Raw genomic sequence first — 26944 nt, 5'->3', positions numbered from 1 at the left:
CCCATGTTCTATGTTCTATTGTCTACGATACAGGAAGATACTCTGCATACTAGCAAAGTAGAAATATAAATACAAACACAAACCCTTGTATTGACAGTGGTGTCCAGCCTGAAAGCTATGCTAGAGCAAAAATGGCACAAAGCTTAAGTGACTAACCAAACATTATCTGAATTGACATAAGGCCCACTCCCATAATCAGCACTACTTAGATGACCAAGAAACTGAGACTACATATCCCAGGGATCTAGGGTAAAACCAAATGATACTTATTTTGAAAAAGCAAGCAAACAAGCAAGCAAACAAACAAACAAAAAAAAAACTGTAGCAATAAAATGATTCCTAATGACAATTAGCTATACCCATAGAGAGAGTGTCTTGCTCAGCTATAATCAGAGAAGTATTCTCTTACAGAAGATGGGAATAAATACATATTCTCAGAACCATATGTCATGCAGACAGTGAGAAACCTCAGATCACTCAGCCCTAAAAGGGATGTTTCCATCAAATCCCTCCTCTCAGGGCTCTGGAATCTCCACAGAAGAGGAGGAAAAGAGTATTAGAGCCATAGGGGATGGATAAGACCTGAAGCACAGGCCCTCTAAGTGAAAGTTCATATGAACTCAAAGAGACTGAAGCAGCATGCAAAGGGCCTGTGCAGATCGGCACCAGACCCTGTGTATATTATGGCTTCGAGTCTAGTGTTTTGATGGGATTCCCGAGTGTTCAGACAAGTGGGTCTCAGAATTTTGTGACTTCTCTTGGGCTATTTTCCTTCAGTTTGTTTATTTTGTCAAATTCTGATATGTTAGTTATTGCTTTATCTTATTATATTTTATTACCTTATATTTTCATAATGTCCTTAAGAAAACTGTTAATTTTCTCATGAGAGACAAAAAAAGTGAGTGGATTGGGTTGGAAGGGGAGATGGGGAGGAACTAAGAGAAGTAGAGGGAGGGGAACTGTAATCAGGATATATTATGTGAGGAAACCATCTATTTTCAATAAAGGGAAAAACAAAAACAAAACTTCAATTCGTCCTCCAATACCTACCCAGAAGGGCTTCTAATACAATCTGTATGAGCTATGGTAACATCTAGAATCTCCAAGGAGTTAATCTTTCTCTCTCATTGGATTTGGAGGCCATCAACAATATAAAGCACTGAATTCTGTATTTTCCCAGCCAAAGGAGAAATGTAATGGGTCCAAAATTCTCAGCTGATTGGAACAGAAAGAAGCAAAGGAGTTACCAAGTGAGAGGTCATTCAATTTTTATGGCTCCAACACCCTGGGTATATGCAAAAGGAGAGCAAACTCCTTTGCCTTCTTCCCCTTCAGCAGAATCCAAATGGCTTGTGGTTTCCTATGACCTATTCATGATCACCTGTTCCCTCAAAGAAACTTTAAAACTTCAATGAGCTCAATTATCTTTTCAGAGAAGGTAGAGTTAGAACTTGAATAAAAGGTCATCTCCTCAGAAGGGCTAGAAGAAAGATGTAAAATATTCTGTAATTCATTATCAATCCCGCTCTTACAGTATTCACACAGGATGGATGAAGATAGGGCACAGGACCTTCAGGTTGATTTGCACCCTAAGGTTGTCTTGCCACTTAACAGCTTGTTAAATCACTCCTGAAAGCCATTAGGAAAATCACTTGATGAGAGGGAGTCATGCTGGCAAGCTAAGACTGGTACCTTGAGAGGTACCTTCTGGAACTGATTAACATGATGCTTTTGCCGGCCCTGATGTAAGCTGTTCAGACACTGCAGTCTGTGGATCCTGACATGTGAGCCCATTTTAATGATACCAGAGAGTTAAAAAGAAAGAAAAAATAGCTAGACCCACCCAAGGTTTCTCTGAGATCAATACCATAATTACATTTTAGACCCTCCAGGTATTAATCTTCTATTTTCTGAAAAGCAATTCCATTTTCCTACCATGGTCTCTTAGAAATAGTACTGCTTCTCCATGGCTTTTTTTTTTTCTTCTTTGCCCCAAGGAGAAGGGAAGGAAAGCCTTTTCCTTTTACCTTTCTTGCTCTTATAGCACTCTCCTCTTTTAAATTGAATGTTCATTGATGCACAGAGAAAGAGCTGATGGGAAAATATTTTACAATATTAACAGCATGGATATTGGCTCCTTTTAGTGCGTTTTGGCACTTCTTACTTTCATTAGTTTATTTAGCAAATTTGTATTTGTCATCTAAAAATAATGTTAATATTTTTTGTTGATTATTATTGTTATGGGCTAGTTACTGTTCTAAACACTTGACTTGAATGAAGTAATTTAAATCTCATTAGAACCCTGAGAAATTGAGATCATTTTAAGCATCAAGACTCTGAGGCATAAAGCTTTGAGGACCATTGCCCAAAAGCTCACAGCTGTTGGAGGCAGAAGGACCATTTGATTCCAGGCAATCTTACTGCAGTGCCTGCATGTTTATCCACTAAGCTATATATAGCAGAAGATGTATGTATCTTACATTGGGCTAGGTACCAGAAAGATACAGTTGATGTCTGTATTGGTACTAGGTTGAATTATCCTCTATTGAAATTAATAGCCACTCAGAATCTCAGAATGTATCCTGATTTGGAAAAGGGATTTTGCAGGTACAATGAATTAAGATGACATCACACTAGATTAGGATAGACACTTCAAAGTGTTGTTATCAGGAAAGAGAGGGCTGGGGAGATGGCTCAGGAAGTAAAGTGTTTGCTATGCAAGGGTGAGGATCTGAACTTGATCCCCAGAGTCATTTTTAAAAAATGTTGCATGTGGTGGCATATAATTGTAATCCCAGAACCAGGGAAGTGGAGGCAGGCAGTTCCTTGGGTCTCACTGGTTCGTCAGTCTTGGAGAGTTCTAGACCACTTAAAAGCTCTGCCTAAAAATAAATGGGAAGAAAAGAAAAATGAAGAGAAGAGATGAAAAAAGAAGAGACAAGAAAAGAATAAAGGTAGATGGTGCCTGTGGAATAAAACCTAAGGTTATTCTTCTGGCCTCTATACACCTGCACACACAGGCATGTACCCTGCATATGTATCTGAAAATTCACATGCAAACACACCCACCAAGAAACACAGGCGCGCGCGCGCACACACACACACACACACACACACACACACACACACACACACACACACCAAATAATAAAAGGAATGGGAGATTTCACATAGTAAGTGAAAATGGCTATGCAAAGACAGGGACAAAAGTTGAGATGGTAGAGTTACAAAGCAAAGAACTACTTACCAGGAGCCAATGGAAGGCAGGAAGAAGCAAAGAGGGAACCTTCCTAGAGATTTTAGAGGAAGCATGGCCACATTCACACCCTGATTTATGTAACTAAGTTCCAAAAGTGTAAGATAATAAATTTCTGCTGTTTTATGCAATTCAGTTTGTATAGTAGCCTTTGAAATATCACAGGATGATAGTAGAAAAATAAAGGAAACATAATTTATATGATATTGTTACATTATTTTTCTTAAGAGTCTTAAAGAAATGTCTATTTCTATGTACTATTAGCAAGAAAGGAACAAACAAACAAAGGATTCAAAGTCCACCCTATGAACCAATGAGCCTATTGGGGCCCTTGACTCAAAGCATTTTAGAGGTGAAACACCTGAGAAGCCCTCCCTCATTGTGGATGTCAGGAGAAAAAGCTGTACCACCAATGACCCTCACTCGGCAATTATTTACTTTTTCTATTACCTCACAGAGGGGAACAACCTACTGTGGATCTCTTAAAGGATTATGTGCCCTGTACGCTCTTTAAATCACATGATCCTCATGAGCCCTGGGATCTTCCAGCACCATCCACAAAGGATTGTTAATGAGCTTGATTTTTTCTGGGCTTCTTTCTGCAGGGAATAACACAATTCCTCTAACTTAGACAGCAATGGACATGTTATAGCCAGAAGAAACAGTTACAATACAGAAATGATAAGATCTCCAAAAATATTCAAAATGTTACCCAGAAACTTTATGGTGCCATCCTTCCCACAGAATTCATTTGACTGAAGAAGCAATATAAAGTGGTAGATAAGAATATGAATTATGTAGAAATACTGTCTGGGTTTGAATCTTGATTGTGATATTTATGAGGTGTATGTCATTGACAAATTACTTAACCTAACTTTTCCCTAGTATCCTTACCCCTGGAGCATTTTTCAAATACTTTTGACCTCACATTTTAAACAATATTCTGAAAGATTCCTTTAAAGGTAGGGAGATGAAACAAATATCATTGTTTATATCTTACAGACACTGTCAATAGTCATAATGGCTAGTATCCAATAGAAGGATCTACCTCCAAGACAGTGGACCATCTGTTAGCCATGGTATATTAAGATTTTCTCATGAAGTTCTCTAGACCTTTCTTTGTGTTCAATTTTATCTTCAAACTAATATTGGCTCCCTCTTTTATGTTCTCTCTCTCTCTCTCTGTCACTCTTTCTTTCTCTCTCCTGTCTTCTATTCCTAACCGGGCTCAATCTTCCTGGTCACACATGTTTTCCTTTCCTCCCCCTTGTTTTCTCCTACTTCTCTCTCCATTTGCTGCCCCCTCACTCCCCCTGGGCTCTGGGGGACTTGTCCCCGGTTCTGTGAGGAACTTTATATGAATCTCTTAGAATACACGTTATATCCTAGTTCCTCTAGTGGTGTGAATTATAGTCTGGTGATCCTTTGATCTAGGTCTAAAATCCATCTATGAGTGAGTACATACTATGTTCCTCTTTTTGTGACTGGGTTACCTCATTCAGGATGGTTTCTTCAAGTGTCATCCACTTGCTTGAGAATTTCAAGATACCATTATTTTTTTCTGCAGAGTAGTATTCCATTGTGTAGATGTGCCACATCTTCATTATCCATTCTTCAATTGAGGGGCATCTAGGTTGCTTCCAGTTTCTTGCTATTACAAATAGTGCTGCTATGAACATAGTTGAACAGATGTCTTTGTTGCATGGATGTGGATCATTTGGGTATATGCCTAAGAGGGTTATTTCCGGGTCCTGTGGTAAACTAATTCTCATTTTCCTGAGGAACCGCCATACTGATTTCCAAAATGGCTGTACGAGTTTGCACTCCCACCAGCGATGGAGGAGTGTTCCCATTTCTCTACATCCTCTCCAACATGAGTCATCATTGGTGTTTCTAATTTTAGCCATTCTGGCAGGAGTAAGATGGTATCTCATAGTTGTTTTGATTTGCATTTCCCTGATAGCTAAGGATGTTGAGCACTTTCTTACGTGTCTTTCAGACTTTTTGATTTCCTCTATTGAGAATTCTTTCGAGTTTCCAGTGAGATCCCACTACCCTGCAAAACCTTCTCAAGTTCCAGCCCAGCCCTCGTCCTCTTCTGCCGGCTATTGGCCAGAGGTGAGTCTGGGCCCAATCGGGGCTGCCTGTCCCCTTCAACCTCTTTCCCCCCTCCCCCCGCCTGAACTCCCTGGATTGGCCCCTGATCCTGCTGCTCCTGTCTCCAGTCCCCTTTGAGAGCACCCTTGGAGCTCTGATACACCCCCACCCATCCCAACCTCCAGCCTACCCCCCCACCCTGTGCCCTACCCCACCTACGGTCCTGCCGCTCTGGTTGAGCACTGGGACAGAGGGTGGAGCCAACAGTCCACCCTACTTCGGAGACCTCTCGGAGCAACTCCGAACAAAGGAGACCTGACTATCCACGTGGGACCACCTGTAATTTCCACCGGCTTGGTCCCTGACCCCGCCTCCAGTCCTCTGCTGGAGTCCCAGGCCCCCTCCCAGAGATCCGCCTATCTCTGCGGGTCCACTTGGAGTTCCTGCAGGCAAGATCCTTGACCCCCAAATCCGGGCCCCTGCAAAGAACGAGGTCTCAGCTGGAGAGCGCCAGTTTCCAGTGAGATCCCACTACCCTGCAAAAACTTCTCAAGTTCCAGTCCAGCCCTCGTCCTCTTCTCCCGGCTATTGGCCAGAGAGGAGCCTCCTAGAGAGCTTGGACCACACAGAGATACAGACATTGAATCTTTGATCCACATAAGCCCATCTGGGAAGGACCATAGAGAGAGGGAAGAGACACCACCAACACCTACAGGAAGAAGCTATGGGAAGAAGGCAATACAAGAGAACACCTAACAACAGAAAGACAAACATGACACCACCAGAATCTAGGGAATCTACACCAACTAGAATGGAACACAACAACAAAGCAGAGGAAGCAGAAGGGTATGACTTAAAAATCACCATCATAAAAATGATAGAGGCCCTCAAAGAAGATATGAGAAAATCCCTTAAAGAAATAGAGGAAAAAACAAACAAAAAAAGTGGAAGAAATGAACAAATTCCTTAAGGAAAGTACAGAAAGCCAAGAAAAAACAATTAACCAGGTGAAGGAAACGGTTCAAGATTTGAAAACCGAAATTGAGAAAATAAAGGCAACACAAATGGAAGGAAAGCTGGAAATTGAAAAGCTGGGCAAAAAATCGGAAACCACGGACACAAGCATAACCAATAGAATTCAAGAGATGGAAGAGAGAATCTCAGGCGCAGAAGATAAACTAGAAGAAATAGATTCATCGACCAAAGAAAACCATAAATCCAACAAATCCTTAACACACAATATCCAGGAAATGTGGGACACCATGAAAAGGCCAAACCTAAGAATAATAGGCATAGAGGAAGGTGAGGAAGCCCAGCTCAAAGGTGCTGAAAACATATTCAACAAAATCATCGAGGAAAACTTTCCAAATCTGAAGAAGGACATGCCCATGAAAGTACAAGAAGCATACCGAACCCCAAATAGGCTGGACCAAAGAAAAAAGACCCCTCGACATATAATAATCAAAACACCTAGCATACAGAATAAAGAAAAAATATTAAGAGCAGCGAAGGAAAAAGGACAGGTAACATATAAAGGCAGACCTATCAAAATTACACCTGACTTCTCCATGGAAACCCTCAAGGCCAGAAGGTCCTGGATAGATGTTCTAAAAGTATTAAGAGAACACGGATGCCAGCCTAGGCTATTATATCCAGCAAAACTCTCAGTCAATATAGATGGAGAGAACAAGATATTCAATGACAAAACCAGATTTTCCCAATATGTATCTACAAATCCAGCCCTACAGAAAGTATTGGAAGGAAAATTCCAACCCAAGGAAGGTAACTACGCCCACAAAAATGTAGGCAACAGATAATCCAACTACACCAGAAACCTAGGGTGAAGCAGAACAAATATATTCACAATACCACTGCCAACAACAAACCTAAATCAAACAACCATCAACAATCAATGGTCCTTACTCACCCTCAACATTAATGGTCTTAACTCACCTATAAAAAGACACAGATTAACAGAATGGATACGAAGACAGAATCCATCCTTCTGCTGCATACAAGAAACACATCTTAGCTCCAAAGATAGACATTACCTCAGGGTAAAGGGTTGGGAAAAGATTTTCCAATCAAATGGAAATAAGAAGCAAGCAGGCGTAGCTATCCTAATATCTAACAAACTAGACTTCAAACCAAAACTAGTCAAAAGAGATGAAGATGGTCATTTCATATTCATCTCAGGAGAAATCCATCAACACAAAGTCTCAATTCTGAACATCTATGCCCCTAATACAAAGCCACCCACATTCGTAAAAGAAACACTACTAAAACTCAAAGCTCATATAAAACCTCACACACTTATAGTGGGAGACTTCAATACACCACTCTCAACACTAGACAGGACCACAAATCAGAAACTCAACAAAGAAACAAAAGAATTAACAGAAGTTATGTCTCAACTGGGGCTAACAGACATCTATAGAACATTCCATCCAAAGACAAAAGAATATACCTTCTTCTCTGCTCCACATGGAACCTTCTCTAAAATCGACCACATACTAGGAGACATAACAAACCTCAACAGATACAAGAGAATAGAAATAGTCCCCTGTATCTTATCGGACCACCATGCTTTAAAATTGGAATTCAACAACAATACAAATAGCAGAAAACCTGCAAACTCATGGAAACTTAACAATGTGCAATTGCACCACTCCTGGGTCAAAGAAGAAATAAAGAAAGAAATTAAAGACTTTCTAATATTCAACGAGAATGAGGATACAACATACCCGAACTTATGGGACACCTTGAAAGCAGTGCTACGAGGGAAGTTCATTGCACTAAGTGCCCATATGAAGAAAACAGAGGATAGTCACATAAATGAATTAACAGCGCAACTGAAAACCTTAGAACAGAGAGAAGCGAATTCACCCCGCAGGAGCAGACGCCAGGAAATAATCAACTTGAGGGCTGAAATCAACAAAATAGAAACCAGGAAAACAATACAAAAAATCAATGCAACAAAGAGTTGGTTTTTGAGAAAATCAACAAGATTGATAAACCTTTATCCAAATTAACGAAAAAGCAGAGACAGAACATGCAAATTAACAAAATCAGAAATGAAATGGGGAACATAACAACAGACACAGAGGAAATCCAGACAATTTTCAGGTCATACTTCGAAAATCTGTATTCCACAAAAATTGAAAATTCAAAGGAAATGGACAAGTTTCTGGATAACTATCACTTACCAAAATTAAATCAAGAACAGACAAACAACTTAAATAGACCTATAACCCGAAATGAAATAGAAGCAGTCATCGAAAGCCTTCCAACGAAAAAAAAGTCCAGGGCCAGATGGATTCAGTGCAGAATTCTACCAGACATTCAAGGAAGAACTAATACCACTACTCCTCAAACTGTTCCACAAGATAGAAACAGAAGGTTTATTGCCAATCTCTTTTTATGAGGCCACAATAACTTTGGTACCCAAACCTCACAAAGACACAACTAAGAAAGAAAACTACAGACCAATATCCCTGATGAACATCGATGCAAAAATACTCAATAAAATAATGGCAAACCGAATTCAAAAATACATCAGAGAAATCATCCACCATGATCAAGTAGGCTTCATACCTGGATTGCAGGGATGGTTTAACATACGAAAATCTATCAACGTGATCCACCATATAAACAAACTGAAAAAGAAAAACCATATGATTATCTCCCTAGATGCAGAAAAAGCCTTCGATAAAATTCAACACCCTTTCATGATAAAGGTATTAGAGAGGTCAGGGATAACAGGAACATACCTAAACATAATAAGAGCAATATACAGCAAACCAACTGCCAACATCAAACTGAATGGAGAGAAACTTAAGCCAATTCCTCTAAAATCAGGAACAAGACAAGGCTGTCCTCTCTCTCCATATCTCTTCAATATCGTACTAGAAGTTCTAGCTAATGCTATAAGACAACAAAAAGGAGATCAAGGGCATCCAAATTGGAAAGGAAGAAGTCAAACTGTCTCTATTTGCAGATGATATGATAGTTTACATAAGCGACCCAATAAACTCTACCAGGGAACTCCTACAGCTGATAAACACCTTCAGCAAACTAGCAGGATACAAGATAAACTCAAAAAAATCAGTAGCCCTATTTTTTTCAGACGACAAAGAGGCAGAGAAAGAAATCAGAGAAACATCACCCTTTACAATAGCCACAAGCAACATAAAGTATCTTGGTGTAACGCTTACCAAACAAGTAAAAGATCTATATAATAAGAACTTTGTGACTCTAAAGAAAGAAATTAAAGAAGATACCAGAAAATGGAAAGACCTCCCATGCTCTTGGATAGGTAGGATAAACATAGTAAAAATGGCAATCTTACCAAAAGCAATCTACAGATTCAATGCAATCCCCATTAAAATCCCACCACAATTCTTCACCGACCTTGAAAGGATAATAATTAACTTTATATGGAAAAACAAAAGACCCAGGATAGCCAAAACAACCCTATACAATAAAAGAACATCAGGAGGCATCACCATTCCTGACTTTAAGCTCTACTACAGAGCTATAGTTCTGAAAACAGCCTGGTATTGGCATAAAAATAGACAGGTAGACCAATGGAATCGAATTGAAAATCCTGATATTAATCCATGCACCTATGAACACCTGATTTTCGACAAAACAGCTAAAATGATACAATGGGGCAAAGACAGCATCTTCAACAAATGGTGCTGGCACAATTGGATGAGGGTGTGTAGAAGACTGCAGATAGACCCATGTCTGTCGCCATGCACAAAACTCAAGTCCAAATGGATCAAAGACCTCAACATCAATCCAGCCACATTGAACCTCTTAGAAGAGAAAGTAGGAGGTACCCTTGAACAAATTGGTATAGGAGACCGCTTCTTGAACATAACTCCAGGGGCACAGACACTGAAAGAAACAATTAATAAATGGGACCTCTTCAAACTTAGAAGCTTCTGTAAGGCAAAGGACACAGTTGACAAGACCAAACGGCAGCCCACTGACTGGGAAAAGATTTTCACTAATCCTATATCCGACAAAGGGCTGATCTCCAAAATATACAAAGAACTCAAGAAACTAGTCAACAAAACACCAAATAACCCTATTAAAAATGGGGTACAGAACTGAAGAAAGAATTCTCAATGGAGGAAATCAAAAAGGCTGAAAGACACTTAAGAAAATGTTCCACATCCTTAGCTATCAGGGAAATGCAAATCAAAACAACTTTGAGATACCATCTTACCCCTGCCAGAATGGCTAAAATTAGAAACACCAGTGATGACTTATGTTGGAGAGGATGTGGAGAAAGTGGAACACTCCTCCACTGCTGGTGGGAGTGCAAACTCATACAGCCACTTTGGAGATCAGTATGGCGGTTCCTCAGGAAAATGGGAATTAGTTTACCACAGGACCCGGCAATCCCCCTCTTAGGCATATACCCAAAGGATTCACATCAATGCAACAAAGACATCTGTTCAACTATGTTCATAGCAGCACTATTTGTAATAGCAAGAACCTGGAAGCAACCTAGATGCCCTTCAATTGAAGAATGGTTAATGAAGATGTGGCACATCTACACAATGGAATACTACTCTGCAGAAAAAAATAATGGTATCTTGAAATTCGCAGGCAAGTGGATGGCACTTGAAGAAACCATCCTGAATGAGGTAACCCAGTCACAAAAAGAGGAACACAGTATGTACTCACTCATATATGGATTTTAGACCTAGATCAAATGATCACCAGCCTATAATTCACATCACCAGAGGAACTAGGATACAAGTTGTATTCTAAGAGATTCATATAAAGTCCCTCACAGAACTGGGAAGGGACAAGTCCCCCCAGACCTCAGGTATAGTGGGGGAGGACAGCTAATGGAGAGAGAGAGTAGGAGAAAATGAGAGGGAGGAGAGGAAGGCATGTGCGACCAGGAGGATTGAGCCTGGTTAGGAATGGAAAATAGGAAAGAGAGAGAGAGACAGAGACAGAGAGAGAGAACATAAAAGAGGGAGCCAATATTGGTTTGAAGATAAAGTTGAACACAAAGAAAGGTCGAGGGGAACTACAAGACTGCTCCCAACTAACAATCTCAGCTTCCGTGGAAAGGCTATCATAAATGCCCTTCCCGGAGAGTGAGATCAACAACTAACTTCTCCATGGAGTCCTCAACTAATGCCTGTTGAAAACAGGAGCAAACACCCATACATAAACACTGAGTCAAACTAGAACCCAGAAGCAGATGGAGAGGACAAGACCATGCGGTAGAAGTACATAGAGACAGCTTACCTGAACAAGGAGGAGCTAAGGGCCACTAGACTGATAGCTGGGAAGCCAACAGGGGTCTGACTCGGACTCCCCTGAATATGGGTATCAGCCAGAAGGTCTGAGCAGTCTAAGAGACCTCAGACAGTGGAGCCAGGATGTATCCCTGGTGCACAAAAGGACTTTGCAAACATATCCCCCATGGAGGGATAACTGCCTTATTCTAGAGATAGGAGAGAAGCCCTAGTCCCTACTTCACAGGACCTGTCAGATCTACATGACCCCAACTGGATGGCATTCCCCTACATATTGTATTGTGGTGGGGGGTTGGGAGGGGAGGGTGTTTAGAGTGCATGGGAGAGGGTAGAGAGGGCAAAAGGGAGGGAAGGAGGGAGGGAGGGCTTGGGGGGAGGGAGGGAGGGAGGGAGAGGGAACTGGGATCGACATGTAAAATAATAATAATAAAAAAAAAAAAAAAAAGCTTTGACTCCAAAATTTAAGTTGAAGAACAAGTTACTGGGGAAAAGTATTTCTATTTTTGTTTCCACAGAAAATGAAAAGATGTGGATTCCTTCCAGACTAATGTGGTTTGATCACACCAGACCGCCTGAAACAGAGTACAAGCTGATCCTACATTCCAAACAGCTGGACAAAACAGCCCTACAGACTACAGCTAGGATATCTGAATCTTCTTCGAATCCCCCAAGACAGCGCCCCTTACCAGCAGGAACTAGTTTGGAAAGAACGACGCCCAAATTCCCAAATATTGTGTATAAATGTTTGTTTTCATTTAATTGGACTTTGTTATATAAAATTAAATAAAAAATACTCTATATGCAAAAAAAAAAAAAAAATAAAATAAAAAACAATACCACACAGAAAAAAAAAAAAAAAAAAAAGAGAATTCTTTCTTCAGTTCTGTGTTTGGTGTTTTGTTGACTAGTTTCTTGAGTTCTTTGTATATTTTGGAGATCAGCCCTTTGTCGGATATAGGATTGGTGAAATTTTTTTTTTTCCCAGTCTGTGGGTTGCCGTTTGGTCTTGTCCACTGTGTCCTTTGCCTTACAGAAGCTTCTAAGTTTGAAGAGGTCCCATTTATTGATTGTTGCTCTTAGTGTCTGTGCCCCTGGAGTTATGTTCAGGAACTTCAAGACTGCCGCCAACTAACAATTTGAGCTTCCAGGGAAAGGCTACCATAAATGCCCTTCCAGGATAGTGAGATCAACAACTAACTAACTTATCCAGGGAGCCCTCATTTAATGCCTTTTGGAAACAGGAGCAAACACCCATACATAAACACTGAGTCAAACTAGAACCCAGCTGCAGATGGAGAGGACAAGACCAGGCGGCAGAAACACATAGAGACAGCTTACCTGAACAAGGAGGAGCTAATGGGCCACCAGACTGATAGCTGGGAAGCCAGCATGGGACTGACTCAGGCCCTCCTGAATATGGGTCTCAGCCAGAAGGACTGAGCAGTCTAAGGGACCTCAGACAGTGCAGCCAGGATGTATCCCTGGAGCACAAAAGGATCTTGCTAACATACCCCCCCATGGAGGGATAACTGCCTTAACCTAGAGACAGGAGAGAAGCCCTAGTCCCTATTTCACATGACCTGTCAGATCTACATGACCCTAACTGGATGGCATTCCCCTACATATGGAATTGGGGTGGGGGAATGGGAGGGGAGGGTGGTTAGGGTGCATGTGAGAGGGCAGAGAGGGTAAAAAGGAGGGAGGGAGGGAGGGAAGAAGAGAGTGATGTAGGGAGGGAGAGAGAGGGAACTGGGATGGACATGTAAAATAATAAATTAAATTAAAAATACGCTTTGACTCCAAAATTTAAGTTCAAGGACAAGTTACTGGGGAAAAGAATTTCTTTTTTTTGTTTCCACAGAAAATGAAAAGATGTGGATTCCTTCCAGACTAATGTGGTTTGATCAAGCCAGACCGCCTGAAACAGAGTACCAGGTAATCCTACATTCAAAGCAGCTGGACAAATCAGCCTTGCAGACTACATCCAGGATTTCTGCATCTTCTTAGAATCCCCCATGACAGCGCCCCTTACCAGCAGGAAGTAATTTGGAAAGAATGACACCCAAATTCCCAAAACTGTCTATAAATGTTTGTTTTCATTTAAATGGACTTGGTCATATAAAATAAAATAAAAGAAAAAAGAACTACTAAGTGGCCTGAAGTCACAGAGGCTTCTGCTTTTGGTTATGATAGCCTCAGTTTCCTGACTCTTAAAATGGCTTCTTTAAAACAAACAAGCAAATAACAAACAAATTAATGAAAGCTATTGTAAAATGTTTACTAGTAAAAAAAAAAAAAAGAAATTAGTGTAAGCAAAGGATTCAATGAAGTATGTTATGATAAAAAGGTTTGTCATTGTTTGCATAGAAAGAATAATTACCTGGTTAGAATTGTCCATGAGACTTGTTAAGTTAATAAATTTAATGAGTATAGTATTATGTAAATAATCTATTTTATAAGTCATAATTAAATCTACATGCCTACTGAGTTATTCATAAACCTGTGTTTTTGGCTAAAAGTGTCTGAAATGTGGATCAAACTTGTGCTGAATAATATACAAAAAAAATAGAAAAGATAATCTAATGAATGCAGTTAACTGTATTTAAAGGTTTATGAACTAGAAGTACTCAAATCATTGAACAAGAAGTAGACAGAAAGAAAGGTAAGAAGTTATCATTCTGGAATTGATAGTGTCTGTACTCATTACATATGGCAAGATAGTCATTTAGCTTTACTGTTACATTAGTTTATTTGAAAAAATGTTAATTGTATTCATAAAAGATTTATAATAAATAGCTAAGACAAAAAAAAAAGATTTTCTCATGCATGAAATAATGATGGTGCTGCTGATGCTACTGATAACAATAATGATGCTGAAATTATGACAGGTATCAGGTACTGAAGACGTACTCCATGCTAGTTCCTTTGATGTAAAAACTATTTTGCTTCTGCATTTTTATAGAAGTATAAAATGAGACAACAATATAAATTGGGCCAAGGCTTGTATCACTGGCCTCACAGGATGATTTTGCAGAATTTATGTAAATACTATTTTCAGGTTTTATTGGTAATATATCATATATATGATATATTATCCCTTCTAGGAACTTCTCCCACTTGCCTAGTCTTACTGACTTAAGCTGTTTTTAAAAAACAAAACAAAACAAAATGTTTTTCTTCACTAGCCCAGAATATGATGGGTACATTTCTAGGGGTACCATGCATGGTTTTCCCCTTGTTTGGTGGTACTTATGCCTGGTGAGAGAGCTGTTGGTTACCATCAAGGTATATGCACTATTGCACTATTACTGCAACCTTAGTATTATCATACCATGTTATTTGGTTTATGTTTCATAGCTGGGTAGGACTACTGGTTGCTTCCTTCCTTTGGAAGCTTCCATTGTAGTACTCAGAGTGGAGGCATTAAAAATAAAAATCAGTAAAAATCCATTGCATACAGATATATTTTTCTGTCTAAATTAGATTAAAGTAAAATAGTTACCAAAGAAGTTTATTCATACTTTTCTACATATGATACTTTTACTTTCAGCTAACCTTTCAAAAATTAAAATTATTCCTTTTAAATTTCAATATTATAATTACAGCATTTCTTTCTTCCCCTTCTCCCTTCAAAACCCTCCCCACTCTCCTTCAAATCCATTACTCTTATGTCAGTAATTTATTAATGTGTATGTGTGCATATATATATACATATATATGCAAATATATATATACAAATATAAAACCTGCTTTGTCTGTATAATGTTACTTATATGTATATATTTTCAGAGTTGACCATTTGATATTGAACTACCAATTGTTGTGTACTTTTCCCACACCAATTGGGAAGACTATTTTTTGTCTTTCTCAGCATGCCTTAGGGGTCTTTAGTTATTTGTATAGGGTTGAAGACTTGTATGGTTTCAAGTCTTACCAATATGATTGACTTTAAATGAGCTGAACAGGTCAACCAGACTTTATGATGTTTAGATTATGATTACAAATGATGGTAGTTACAGTAAATCAAACAAGAACAGACTCTATTGAACAGCTAAGAGTTTCTGTGCTCCTAAGTATATGGGAGTCAGGATAGAACAAGAATAGTCAGTCATCCATGTCACTGTGGCACACAAAGCCAAATTATGGAATCAGACTAGGTGTACATCGATAGATGAATGGGTAAAGAAAAATTTATGTATACACATTAAGTTTTTCAGCTATAAAGAAGATGAAATTATGTTATATTCATGAACTTAGATGAAATTAGAAATAGCTGTGTTAAGTGAAATAAACCAGGCACATAAGTATAAATATTATATATTTTATCTCATATATGAAATCTATACAAGTAGGAGTAAGATGAGAATAAGAGAGGGTAATGGGGTATGGATACCTCAAAATATACAGTATACTTATATGAAAATACCATAATGAAGACAGTTATTTTATATAATGAATATACTATTAACATAGGATAAAAGTAAATTTACAAAATAAAATATCATTAACTAAGTTAAACATGGAATAAAATTAAAACTGCTTATTCTATAGCCTTTAAGTGGCGGGTACTTTACAGGCTAACTCCACCTGCAACTGGATGAGGTAGATAGTGTTATATATGTGCTATGTTAAGTCCTGGAATATTAAGGGTTTATATCAGAACACTTCAAGTAAAAGATAACGGGAGATGTCGTTCTGTAAATGTGTTTCTCTTATTGGTTAATGAATAAAGCACTTTTGGCCAGTAGGAAAGCAAGATAGGCGGGACTAGGAGACTAGGTGGAGAGAGGAAGAAGTAAGGAGAGGTTTCAAGATGTAGGAACAACAGAGTAGAACTCCAGGCCCTCTCTCCAGTAAGATAAGACCACGTGGAAATACTTAAATTAATAGAAATAGGTTAATATTTAAGACAGAGCTAGCCAACAAGAAATGCTTGTAACAGGCTAACAGCTTTGTTTCTAATACGGCGTCTCTGTGTGTTATTTGGGAAAACATGCTCATAACAAAAACACAGACTTTGAACTTAGATGTGATCCACAAACTATGTTTTTATGATCATGCCAGCTGCCTTCCAGCAGCATGAGCAAATAATCATGTGGAATTATAATAATGTAAAAGAGCCACCCCCTCATAACTTTCTCTTCCTGGAATTTGAAAGCAAAGCAGGATAGAAATCAGGAGATTTTGATTCTAAACCCAAATGTGCATTCATATTTCACTCTAATTCTCTGCGATTTAGTAGCATAAGAAATGACACTAATGGCGCATAATGTTTAACTATTACATTTAAGGTTTTGTCTTTCAGAGAAATTTATCTATCTGGAGAGACAGTTTAATACTACAGTGTACTTGCCTAGTATGAGTGAGTCCTTGGCGTCCCTCTCAGTAAAGAAAAGCAAAGGAGTCCCAGGGCTACAAGACCACTGGAAAGGAAACAATTGGTTGATTCCTCAAACTAGACTTCATAGATTCTGCTTTAGTGTTGTGCTAAGCTTGGTAATGCATCATGTGGACACCAGTGCATTCTGTGTCTAGCTAGGAAAATTTCCCTAATAGTCAGACTAAATGAGAACTTTTTCAAATGTTCTTTGGCCTCATTTTAAAATATTGATAATTTTCCATCAATTTACCAATTAAATGCATTTTGAAATGCATTAATTTTGCATTTTACTGAGTCATCACTTTTTACCTTTTCAATACTACCTTTAAAAATACTACTATTTTTAAATTTTCATATATAAATCACAATAATGATTTTATTGAACAGAAGCATTTGGGCTTCTTGAAGTTCCAGAAAGTCAGCAGACAAAAATTAGGGCCACTGTATTGTCATGGGTGAATGATCTTGTTAATTAATGAGAAACTAAGTCATTACCAACTGGGGAGTATAGATGGACTTTCCTTTGGGCTGCCAGCTCAGAGATACTGACACGGAGTCTTCTTATTAATTATGAAAGTTTGGTCTGTGGCTTAAACTTGTTCCTAACTAGCTCTTATAACTTAACACATTTATATTAGTCTATGTTTTATCATATGGCATTACCTCTCATCCATCGTGTACCTTCTGCTTCTTCTCTGTCTTTCCTGGCATTTCCTGTGCACCAAGGACTCTTCTCTTCTTCCTTTCTCTCCCCAGAAATCCTGCCTATACCTCCTGCTTAGCTATTGGCCATTCATCTTTTTGTTACACCAATTACAGCAATATACTATCACACAGTCTACAAATATCCTACAACAGGGGACAGATAAGGAAAAAATATGTCAAGAATGGAAGAGACCCCATGAAGTACCTTCCAGAACTCTCCCATCTTAGAATGTCCATGACTTCTGTTAAAAGTCAATGGGAAGGTATAAGATCTCAATCCAGGTGGGACTGCTAACAGAGCCTTGAGGAATTTTCATAGTGAACTTTTGAAAATTTGTATCTAGTACAAATCTGTATTTTAAAAAAATACATTTAATAATCTGGTGATTTTTTTCCTTCAATTTTTATATAATGAAGCTCTAAATGTTTCCCTAGTTCTTTCTCTAAACCACCTGTGCAAATGCTAAATTAGCTCATCAGTAAATGTTAACTATGATTCACTGAACTAATGATATATCAATTAGACAGCTAGTAAGTGACAGACACAGACGCAGACCTTGGAAATATCACAAATACGTTTTTGCTTTGTAATCTGGAGTCTCTCTCTCTCTCTCTCTCTCTCTCTCTCTCTCTCTGTGTGTGTGTGTGTGTGTGTGTGTGTGTGTGTGTGTGTGTGTGTGTGTAGGGAGAGGGAAAAGGAGTGGAAGAGGGAGAGGAAGGGTTATTGGGGCACTGATAACACAATTTCTTCAGGCTAAATCTGTTTGCTGCTTCCCTTTTTGGGTAAAGACTTAATGAATTACAGTCTCATGGATTTATTTCTTCATTGTTTGCAACTGTTCTTTGTTACTGTGGCAGAGAAAAATACTTGCCCAAAAGACTGAAACTTTCTCACCTTATGCTCTTTACTGTTAAGTCCATATAGAAAAGGCTTGCCAACCTCCTCTCTAGGAAAATAATGTGCCATAGTAAAGTTAAATGCCCTGTGGAGTGCACTTTGTTCAGTAGGGCAAGGTGCTTAGGCTTGAAGGGAAAGATTCGGGAGGGCATGGTAGGAAAGCAGGCTTGATCATATCACAGCAAGGACACTGGCTTGTTCTTGCAGTAAGACAGAAAGCCAACAGAAGCCAAAGTAGAGTGGTGTAATTTGATTTTTGTCTTAAAGGGGAATCCCAGTTTATCTTTGCCATTTATATCATCTTCCTTGTAATGCTCAATCTTTCATTTCAAGAAACATAAGCTACTGAATTTAATTCCTGGTTATTTCTCATTCTTGCATATAAATGGTCCTTGGTTCAAAGAATTCTGAGGATCTGGAGCCAGAGTAAAGCTTCAGTCTGCACAAGGGCTTATTAAAAGCCATGCATTACACAAAACGGTTCTGAGATTTACCATAAGAAGGTCGATCAGCATTCAGCATACTACACAAAGGGCATCCCAAAAATTTGTTTCCCTGTTTGTGTACATTTTGCTCATTTCAGAATTGTGTGTACCAAATGTTGTTTCATCAGCTTGTAAACATCATATGCACATAGCCTTTAGGGGAAATGCATTACTTGTTATTTTTAAACTGTCTTTTCTCATGTGAGAACACGTGTGACAAAGCCATGGTCACTTTCCCTCCATCACACGTATTAAACTGCATTCTCCTGATCTTGATTTCAAGCTGAATATCTTTGGGGCCATTCAGTCACACAAGACATTGCAGTCATTTTGAAGATGTTCTTTGTGCTGCAGACAAAATTTTGAGCTATTTCTCTTAGGCATTTCCATTATGAATATTGTACTCTTTTGCAATTTGTCTTATCATCCATGAGGAAGGGTCATTGACTATGAGGTTACTTTCCAGGCCTTTCTTTTCTTAGGTAGTTTAGTTTCTGTGACATAATGCAGGTAAAAGAATTCAGAGACAAATTGGGGCAGATAGTCAACATCTAACATGAGAAATAATTTGATGCAGAGCTGTTTTCCATAAAGCTTTTGCAGTTGTACTGATCAAAGTGTGAAATTTTTACTGTTTTGTGAGCAGGTCAACTTGGATAGTATAGATAGCTTCAGATAAAATAAATCCTAATGATATTTTTAAGAGCATTAAAATGAATAAGTGGTTGTTATTCTATTTTGTGATTGATGAAAACAAATATTTGTCTTATGCAAATTATGCATTTAAAAATAAATCGGTTTATATATATATATATATAAATAAATGTTTGAGGCACAGGTTAAAATAATTAAAAATAATATGTGGCAGACATATAATTTAGATTCATCTGGAAAATTGCCTTGATGCTTAAACTAGGACACCAATATATCCTTAAAAATATCTTTCCAAAGCAGTTAATATGGAATTTTGTGTTGTGCTTTGATTAGAGCATTTTTATTTGATATTAATGGAGTAAGTGAAATGTAAAATTATATTCATTTAATCTGTATTGGCAATTTTGCTTTCTGAATTTGGTACTTCTGGTCACTGGTAAAGATGAAGAGCTTAATGCTAACACTGTTGGAAAGGTTTTGGAATATCTCCAGCTAGTCTAGTTTGCAGCAGCTATTCAGGGATAAGGTATTTAAATACACCATAAAAACTTCCAAGTGGAAGTCATTCTGATGAACTTTTAAAAGGTAAATGGTGGAACTCAAAAACATTTTTTAAAAACGGCATTCTGTTGTCTGAGAGCTGCAGGAAGAGATGGGTACTTCATGGGATTTCTGTGTTGGGAAAAACTCATGTGACTCTGCCAACTGGCAAAGCATTATTTTTGTAGTATTATTATACATGCTTCCAGAACATTTTAGGCTTGGTGGGCATGTGGAAATCCCATGAAAACATAATCTCTTTCCTCTAGCCAAATTAATCATTTTCTCCCCAAATTGCTTGTGAACAGAGGTTTTTATTACAGCAAAAGAAAGGAAAGTTGGGCAGTTTCCTTTCTGTGATACTTCTAGAGTCAAGTACATTTGAGGAGGGATATTAGTCTCAATTTTATATTTTGCCAACGAAGGAAAAGATTGGGGAACAATGTCAAAGAGCATAAAAAGAAGTTTTGGTAATGATGCAAAAGGCATGGCAGACATTTAACCAGAAATAGGTTGTCTGAAGTGTCTTGTGCAGAAGATATCCAATACTATACTATTCATAACAGTTTTTCTATTATCAGCTTTTGAGAATATGTGTGTTGAGCCCTTTTGAAATTACAAACTATTTGAAGTTAAGTACTTAATCTAAAGTCACAACAATGACAGCTAAGCTTCAAAATTCTTTGCTTCAAAATTCAAAATTCTACCCACTTTACAATGTCCTTTTCTGTAGAAACAATTCAATAGTTAAATAGGTTTCAAAGCTATAAACATTAACTTATGAGGGAACATCTTGAGAATAATATGATACATATCTTTAGTTATGGAAAATTTGCAAAAGTTACAATGAGTTCACTTCATTTCCCTTAGGTTCTCAGAATTTTTCTTTCATTTTAGGTCCCGAATCCGATGGAAATCGGGATGGGAAACAGGAACAGTGGATCTTCAAAGTTTCATTTCATTGTCAGATTTTATTGCTCTTGGGTGGCTTGGAAATTTTCAATGTCTCAAATATCCCGCCCAGTTTTAAATTTTGTTCATATTGATTACTACTGATCCCCCCACCCGCCTTATCTCTGGTAGAGTTTTACCACATAACTCTACTGGAACTTGTGGAGTACATGCTGGCTGTCCAGCCTATTTTGCTTCTTCCTCCTGAGTGCTAGGATTGTAAGGGTGTGTCACCCACTTGACCTATTTCTATATTTATACATGCAAAAAGTATCTTGATTACTATGAGCATCAAAAATATAAGAGCTCTCACCCTGTCATGTTCAGCAAGCAGCAGTTCACAGCATCCCTCATTATCTGCCAATTCTTATATTCTTTCTGCTTCTTTTATAATGTTCGTTCTTTGGGGGTGGAATGCTAAAAAGAGTAAGGAAGGAACTGGAGGATATGTATGATTATTTTTCATTGTGTATAAAATTCTCAAGAATTAATAATATAATAAAAAGAAAATAATATAACTATATAAATGATTCAAGTTTATGAGGCAGATCACTTCTGGATATTTAAGTTATTATTGCCATATAAATGGTTTACATTTTAATACAGAAAATGAAAGACACTAGATAACATAGTGGCACACTTATCTTTATTGAAATTGACCAAATGCTTTTTTAAAATAATCCCTTTAACAGCACATGTAAAATGTAATTATTTTCATATATTTTTACAGGTTGTTTGTTGAGTAAGCAAAAATACATCTTTTTTTTTATTTTTTTCTTACTTAAAACATGTAAGCCAGGATTCAAACCACGTAGCTCTGGTACCAAAAAGGCAACGGGTTATGAAAATCACAGTACAGTTTTACATCTTTTAAAGTTAATCAAGGATATTTAAAACGATATTCACTTGGATTGAAAGTAGAAATTACAGGTCAGTCAACATTAGGACAGTAGTTACAGCTACAATGAGAGCAGAAACGGGAAGTTCAAGCTGATCTGAGCTACATCATTCAGAACACACCACCTCCATAAATACTGTGGCTGAGCAGCTGCAATAGCTAAGTTACACTTGGGCACTTAAAGTCACACTTAAATATAGCCAAAGTGAAAAAATATACATAGTAGGCTAAATTGATCTAAAATAAATGAGCATTTGTTTTAAGAGAATATACTGGTAAATCAATTACACAATGCACAATGAAACCCCCAATTTACATCTAGGGAAAAAATTATATCAAAGTGCACACCTACACAGACAATAGAGTAGAAATCTGTTCTTTGTCGTATGAGTTTATTTTGTTGTTGTGTTCTGGATTAAGTAGAAAGAATTTACAACCCACAAAAGGATTTCTTGGGTGAAACACTAATTACAGACATTGTAAATATCATAGCTCAGGAGGCTTGTTTTAAAAACGAGGCAGCATTTTCCTGAAAAAGTTTGGTCCTCAATTTACTATAGACTAGTCACTATGGTCAGATGGTAAGCACTTCTCTCTCTCTCTCTCTCTCTCTCTCTCTCTCTCTCTCTCTCTCTCTCTCTCTCTGTGTGTGTGTGTGTGTGTGTGTATGTGTGTGTGTGCATTAAACTAACTTTTCAATACCAGAGTTCATCAAAACCAAATCAAACATAAGATAATAATCAGCCCTCGAGAATTTGACTTTGCTCATCATGTCTGAGTGATGTGTCATCTGAAATAACAATGCTAAAGACTATGGATGGGAGTTATGCTCATGTGATTCTGCAACATCTTAATTTTGTGCAGTTTTCTTCTTTGCCCACAGAACTTGTCTTTTTTCATGTAGGTGTCAGAATTCCCACCCTCATGATCTCCCTCCCCCCTCCCTCAATATTCTTCTCTGTCAAAGTGATATAAAGACAATATTACTGTATATATACAAGCACAACACTTAGGCAGGAAGGTTCCAGGATTAATAGGGTACATCTATTTCTTGTGAACATCTTCATGCCGAATGATCTTATATGTGATCCAGTAAAAGATATTGAATATGAGGAAGGCCAGTGGGAAGGCAGCTCGAGATATGGTGTCAATCCTTTTTGCCCGATCCACAAACTTCTTCTTGATGGCATCTGCATCTTTTGGGGGTTGTGGAAGTGGGTTGGCAGGTGTAGCCTTGACAGCTGTGCCATCTTTCACCTGGAGGCAGTGACCCATCCCATAACCACTGAAGTTAAAACGACTTTCACGAGTAACATCTTCTTCCTGAGAGAATAGAGACAGGAAGCAGACTGTCAGTCAAATTTGATGGAAGGTTCTTAAAATTCTTTAGAATTATAACAATAAATTATAGTTAACTATTGGTGTAGGAGGTTCTTGAAATAGGGAGTATTCTTTTGAGTTCAATTAAGTTATTCATAGTGCAGATATAATTCATTAACTTTTAAGGCAGAGAATTTAAATATAAAAATAATGATTGTGATCATTTTAGTTAATCAACAAACAGTAAAACCTATGCTACATTCAGTATTGACTTTCCCAAATCTTGATTAGACTATTTTAAAACAAGTTTCCAAAATTCTAGTATTATGTTATAAATGTATGAAGAGTGATATTCATTCATTCATTCATTTCATTCATTCTTTTTCTTTCTCCAAAAATACTTTTACTGAGTTATTGTTAGGGTCTTTTTTCATGGTATATCCATGGTTCTGTTCTATCATTAACATTTGATTTAAGATGAATCTTTAATAATACACTGTTTTCCCTTGTTCCCTCATTCATTTCAGCTATATAACAAAGATTAAATATTCATTATTTGTCATGTATTTCCAGTATTAGTTTTTAACTTTGATCTTTGGCCAGTAAGAATCTTTACCATATTTAAATATACCATTTTCATCAATGCCAGTGATGCTTTATGCTGATTATTTCTCCATAAATTGGATTCAAGGCAGAAAATAGTTTTTATTACTTGATGTGAAAGGCAAATCACCTTAGAGACAACTGGGATCAGAGTATAGAGTTGAATCAAATGGGGGTGTCAAATTGTAGAGCTTAAAAGATGTGATTTAAATGACTTGCTTGATACAAATGTATCTTTCTAAATAGCCACTGATCAAATTATCTTCTGTTTTAGCTTGCTGCTTCTTATAATGCTATGTAATCTACTGCACTTCTTAGATTACCTGATAATGATAATGGTACATTTCCCCTAATACAAGAATTTGGTATTAATATTACTCCATCATTGTTAACTTGATGCCTATACTACCTTCAGTCACATATTAAAAGTGTGCCAAATAGAGAACTTTGAAATAATATGAATATAAACTCATCTGTATCCCAAATAGAGTGAGGAGGACAAATTGTACCTAGTGCATTCAAATGATGTTTTAAAGTCACAGGAGGACCTGGATAGGTAAAGGAAAACAAGAGTGGGTATTTTAGTCTACTTCATTGAGTACATAATGAGGAGAGAGATGACAGTGCATTGATTAAAGAGACATGTAAGCATTCCAGAATAGTTAGGGTAAATTATAGTTCATGTGTTCAGATGGGCCATTGAAGAACTCAGGAAAGAGAACAGATTGACTTCCATGTGTATTACTTTGCCAGATTAGTACCCACATGCTACTTCCCTCTGTGAGAAATACATGCTGCTTGAAAATGATTAATAGAGTTCAGTAGAGTTCTCACAGCCTTGTTTTATCAACATTTCCCATTGTGATAAACTGTCTTTGGTGAGAAAAGTCCTAAACATGACTGAGTATTGTAATGAAACCTGGTAATGACTTAGAATTTGAGCTATAGAGATGGTAGTTGAGAGTTAGTCACTTCATGTACCATGTTCCATATATATCTTGTCTTCAGGAAAATCAGACTAGGTAATGGAAGGCACATTCAATTGGCCTTATATTGACTTATATTTATTTTATTATTGCTTCAAAATTTCAGACATGAGTCCTCTATTTTCACCTTATAATTTCCCACTATAACTTCTACCACAACCTGGTCTCAAATACATGGCCTCTTCAATTGCAATTGTTACCTGTGTGTGTGTGCATGTGTGTGTGTAAAAAGAGCCTGCTGATTCTATTGAGTGCTTCTTATATGTACATGTTTAAGACTAACCATTTGGGATTAAGTAGCTTATCAGGGGGCATCCATAAAGAACACTAATTCCCCTTATCCTAGCAGCCATTAATTGATGGTAACTTTTCATCTATGGCTGAAGCCTTGGGAAATTTTCCCTATTCATCTTGACATATCAACTAGTGCTGACATTGTACAGGTTTGTTTAGGTGGCCAGTTTTAAGATTTTTATGGGTGTACCTCCCTGTCATATATAGAAGATTACTATCTCACAGCAAATATCCTGCTCCTCCAGCTCATTAAATCTTTTTAATACTTCTTGTGTGATGTTCCCTGAGCCTTAGGAGTGGTGGTTGTGCTGAAGATATATCAGTTGGAGCTAGGTCACAGAACCTCAGAAATTCTTTTGATAAGGACCTCAAGTAGCCACACCAGGCTAGAATTCAGGAAGGAGATTTGCAAAATCCTCCTTGTTCTCTCTTCTTATCACTCCAGACTTACTTCTGTAGTAGCCTTCCTGTAGGAGAACCTCCTCTCACCCCACCTTCAGTTCATGAGAAATGCACCTCTTGATGCAGACCCAGACTCTCCTTAGCTCTTTCAGAGGCCCCTCTCAGACTTTCATCCTAGCTCATCTCTATTCCTTTTTGTTACTCACTGATCCAAAGAAGCCCTCTCTACTAGGGACCCCATAGTCTCTACATTTGCCTAGGATTCAGAGCAGGTAATAGCAACCAAAGAATGGAACACCCCCCCAACAAAGACAAGACTAGATACTAACACCACAAAACACTTCAAACATAGTAACCCCAAATGCATAGATCCTAGTACAAAAACACAAACATGAACAGCAAAGACTGTCAGAAGTCTGTATCTATTGCAGTAAGTCCTGAGAAATTAAATATAGCTGAAGTATAAGAAAAGAACTTCCAAATAGCAATAATGAATATGTTCAGGGATGTTATAGAAGATGTGAGTAAGTTCCTGAATGAAGTTTATAAAAACACAGTTGAAGTAGGGACTAGGACTTCTCTCCTGTCTCTAGGTTAAGGCAGTATCCCTCCATGAGGGATATGTTCTCATGCTCAAATGACCTGTCAGATCTACATGACCCCACCAGAATGGCATTGCCCTACATGTGGAATTGAGGTGGGGGATGGGAGGGGAGGGTAGTCAGGGTGCATGTGAGGGGGCAGAGAGGGTAAGAGGGAGAGGCAACTGGGATCAACATGTAAAATAATAAATGAAATAAAAACAAATAAACAAACAAAAATCACAGTTAAATGAAATAATTAAAACAGTTCAAGACATTAAAACAGAATTTAACAAAGAAATTGGATCACTAAAGAAAACTCAGGCTAAAATAAACCTCATAAGAAAAATTTAGGATGTCAAACAAAAACTTTAAAGTTAAGCCTCACCAACACATTACAAGACAGAGAAGAAAGACTCTTAGGTGTTGAAGACAAAGTAGAAGAAATGCGTAGCTCAACCAAAGAAAACATTAAGTTGAAAAATATGTGGAATATTTAATTGGTTCAAAGTTTCAAATGAATACTCCAATAATATGGAATGAAAACGTGTTAACCATCACAGAGCTGTCATTAAGTGTCTGAAGACTTATTTCATGCAAGAAA

At 37.8% G+C, this 26944-nt stretch overlaps 1 protein-coding gene across 1 annotated transcript in view; it reads right to left on the bottom strand.

Annotated features, from left to right (window-relative positions):
* Positions 1-23131: 23131 nt before the first annotated feature.
* The window catches only part of LOC127218054 (glycine receptor subunit alpha-2-like), a 46552-nt gene continuing 42739 nt past the window's right edge, over positions 23132-26944 (bottom strand). Inside the window, exon 3 of the mRNA XM_051179061.1 lies at positions 23132-23477. Within this exon, the coding sequence (XP_051035018.1) occupies positions 23199-23477 (279 nt within the window). The 3' untranslated portion in view covers positions 23132-23198. The remainder of the gene's footprint in view (positions 23478-26944) is intronic.

The sequence above is a fragment of the Phodopus roborovskii genome, unplaced genomic scaffold (genome assembly GCF_943737965.1).
Source record: "Phodopus roborovskii unplaced genomic scaffold, PHOROB, whole genome shotgun sequence".
Taxonomy (NCBI): domain Eukaryota; kingdom Metazoa; phylum Chordata; class Mammalia; order Rodentia; family Cricetidae; genus Phodopus; species Phodopus roborovskii.
The sequence above is the reverse complement of the archived record's forward strand: the minus strand, read 5'-3'. Positions and strand labels throughout refer to the sequence as shown.